This window comes from Condylura cristata, unplaced genomic scaffold (genome assembly GCF_000260355.1).
Source record: "Condylura cristata isolate star-nosed mole 26May11 unplaced genomic scaffold, ConCri1.0 scaffold00019, whole genome shotgun sequence".
In the NCBI taxonomy this organism is placed as follows: Eukaryota; Metazoa; Chordata; class Mammalia; order Eulipotyphla; family Talpidae; genus Condylura; species Condylura cristata.
The window spans coordinates 39,474,686-39,476,584 of record NW_004567120.1 but is presented as its reverse complement, the minus strand read 5'-3'; the positions used below and the strand labels follow the sequence as shown (position 1 = coordinate 39,476,584).

At 49.7% G+C, this 1,899-nt stretch overlaps 1 protein-coding gene across 1 annotated transcript in view; it reads right to left on the bottom strand.

Moving 5' to 3' along the window:
• Positions 1 to 498, bottom strand: part of FMR1NB (fragile X mental retardation 1 neighbor) — a 45,093-nt gene extending 44,595 nt beyond the window's left edge. Inside the window, exon 1 of the mRNA XM_012727086.1 lies at positions 180 to 498. Coding sequence (XP_012582540.1) covers positions 180 to 498 — 319 coding nt within the window. The remainder of the gene's footprint in view (positions 1 to 179) is intronic.
• Between the last annotated feature and the right edge of the window lie 1,401 nt (positions 499 to 1,899).

Here is a 1,899-nt window from a genome sequence, read left to right as displayed (position 1 = left end):
CCCCCCCCCCGCCCCCCGCAGGCCTGGTCTCCAGCAACCTGCTGCAGTCCCACCATCTCCAGTCCTGTGGCTTCCCTGTGGCCTCCCCTCCCTCAGACCTCTCTCCCCTCCCCCCACCCTTCCCAGAGGCCTGGTCTCCCAGAGCCCGCTATCCAGAGACCCTGAGGTGGCACACTCACCAACAATCAGAAAGCCACCCAGCAGTAGCAGGATCCAGATCAGCCCCACTAACAAAAAGAAGCGCCTGTGCTCCCATATTGTATTCAGATAGCGTTTCCTCTCAGCGCGGTGACCACGCAAAGAGGCCTGCCAGTAAGGCAGCGGCGTGGCAGCCACTAAGATCCGGCGCCCGCGAGGGCTGCCTCTTGGGTGCGAACCGGTAGCTGGGTTGTCCGGTTTGCTCTTCATCTCATTACTTATTTGCCTAGAACGCGCTCCCCTCCACACCCGGGCTGAATGCCGGGTTCTCCCCCTCAGAGGCCGTGCCTCAGAAGGCATGACTAGCTCCGCACTACGGCGTCGCCACAAAGTCGGTTGGCGCGGTATCCCAGAAGCCTCCGGGCAGCGGAGCTGTTAGATGCGGAAGTGCCCGCAATGGCACGTGACGTCATGCCTGGCCCCGCCCACTTCTAACGGTTACCCGGGTGCTCTGGACCTCCCTTCCCCCACACCTTTCTGGTGGTGGTTACATGTCTTTGGATAAGTGAAGGGAGCCTGAAGCTGGTGCCACCTCCATGACTGCTTGTCACTGGCCAACCAGAAGCCCTCACAAGATTTCCACCTCTACTTGAGATGCTAATTCCTGCTCAAATTCAGTCCTATGACAATCTCTGTAGCCACAGAGTAAAATGTTGTATGAATAAGGATGGAAATGACCCCTCTGTGTGCTCATTCCACTAGCCACTAGACAAATAGGGGTATTTAAATGCTAATTTTATTTAATAAAATTTTAACTGAATTAAGAAATCAGTGCCGCAGTCACAGTGGTCACTATAAAGTGCTCAAAGCCAAAATGGCCAAACATATTCATGGACAATGTGAAGATAGAGCATGTCCATCAAGGCTGAAAGTTGTGTTGGCTATGCTTGAACAGTGACTATAGCGAATATGAACGTGGTATTTGCCTTCACAGACCTTAAGACTGAGTTATAAATAAAACAAAGACTGTGACTGAGAATGCTCAGATGTTACCCCATTATTTGGGGCCAATAAATAGGCTGGCCCTAAGTGCTTTCCTCTTGCTCGGACTCAAAGCCCCACTGGTAAAATGAGTTAGCATTGTCTCTAAGCTCCCTTCTGGCTCTAAAGCCTGATGCATGGACAAAAATCCCTGTAAGTCACCTGCTATGGGCACATCTACACCTTCTAGGTGATGTTGGCATACCTGTTAGCCTACCTCATTGTAGTTTTCAAGGAGTATGACAATGATCCCACAAAAATGCATTCCCATCCTTATTCATACTATATTTTACACTGGCTTTCCAGATGGTTTTCTATTCATTTTATTCTTTCCAATGTTAATAGGCATTACATAGGAGGAAGGAGTGGGGGAAGGTTTTCAATGCAAATACCTCTTGGAGCTTAGCACACTTTACCCCACCCCAGGCTCTTTATTCATTAAAGGATCTGACAGGAAAAGATCTTGCTTTTCTTTCCTTTTCTAGCTCTTAAAAATTTATTTATTTATTTATTTATTTATGCACCTAAGACTTGGGGTACAGATCAGAGGTATGTGGGGTTGAGAGGATTCCCAAAGACAGAGTCAGGAGCAGAGCAGCTGGATTGATTGAAATCCACTGCTGAAGGGAGCAGCAGGGAGACAGGAGAGGTCTGCCACTCCATGTGGGTCAGTTCCCTGGCTGGGGATCCAACTTGTGCTACAGTGGCTGCAGATAGCTT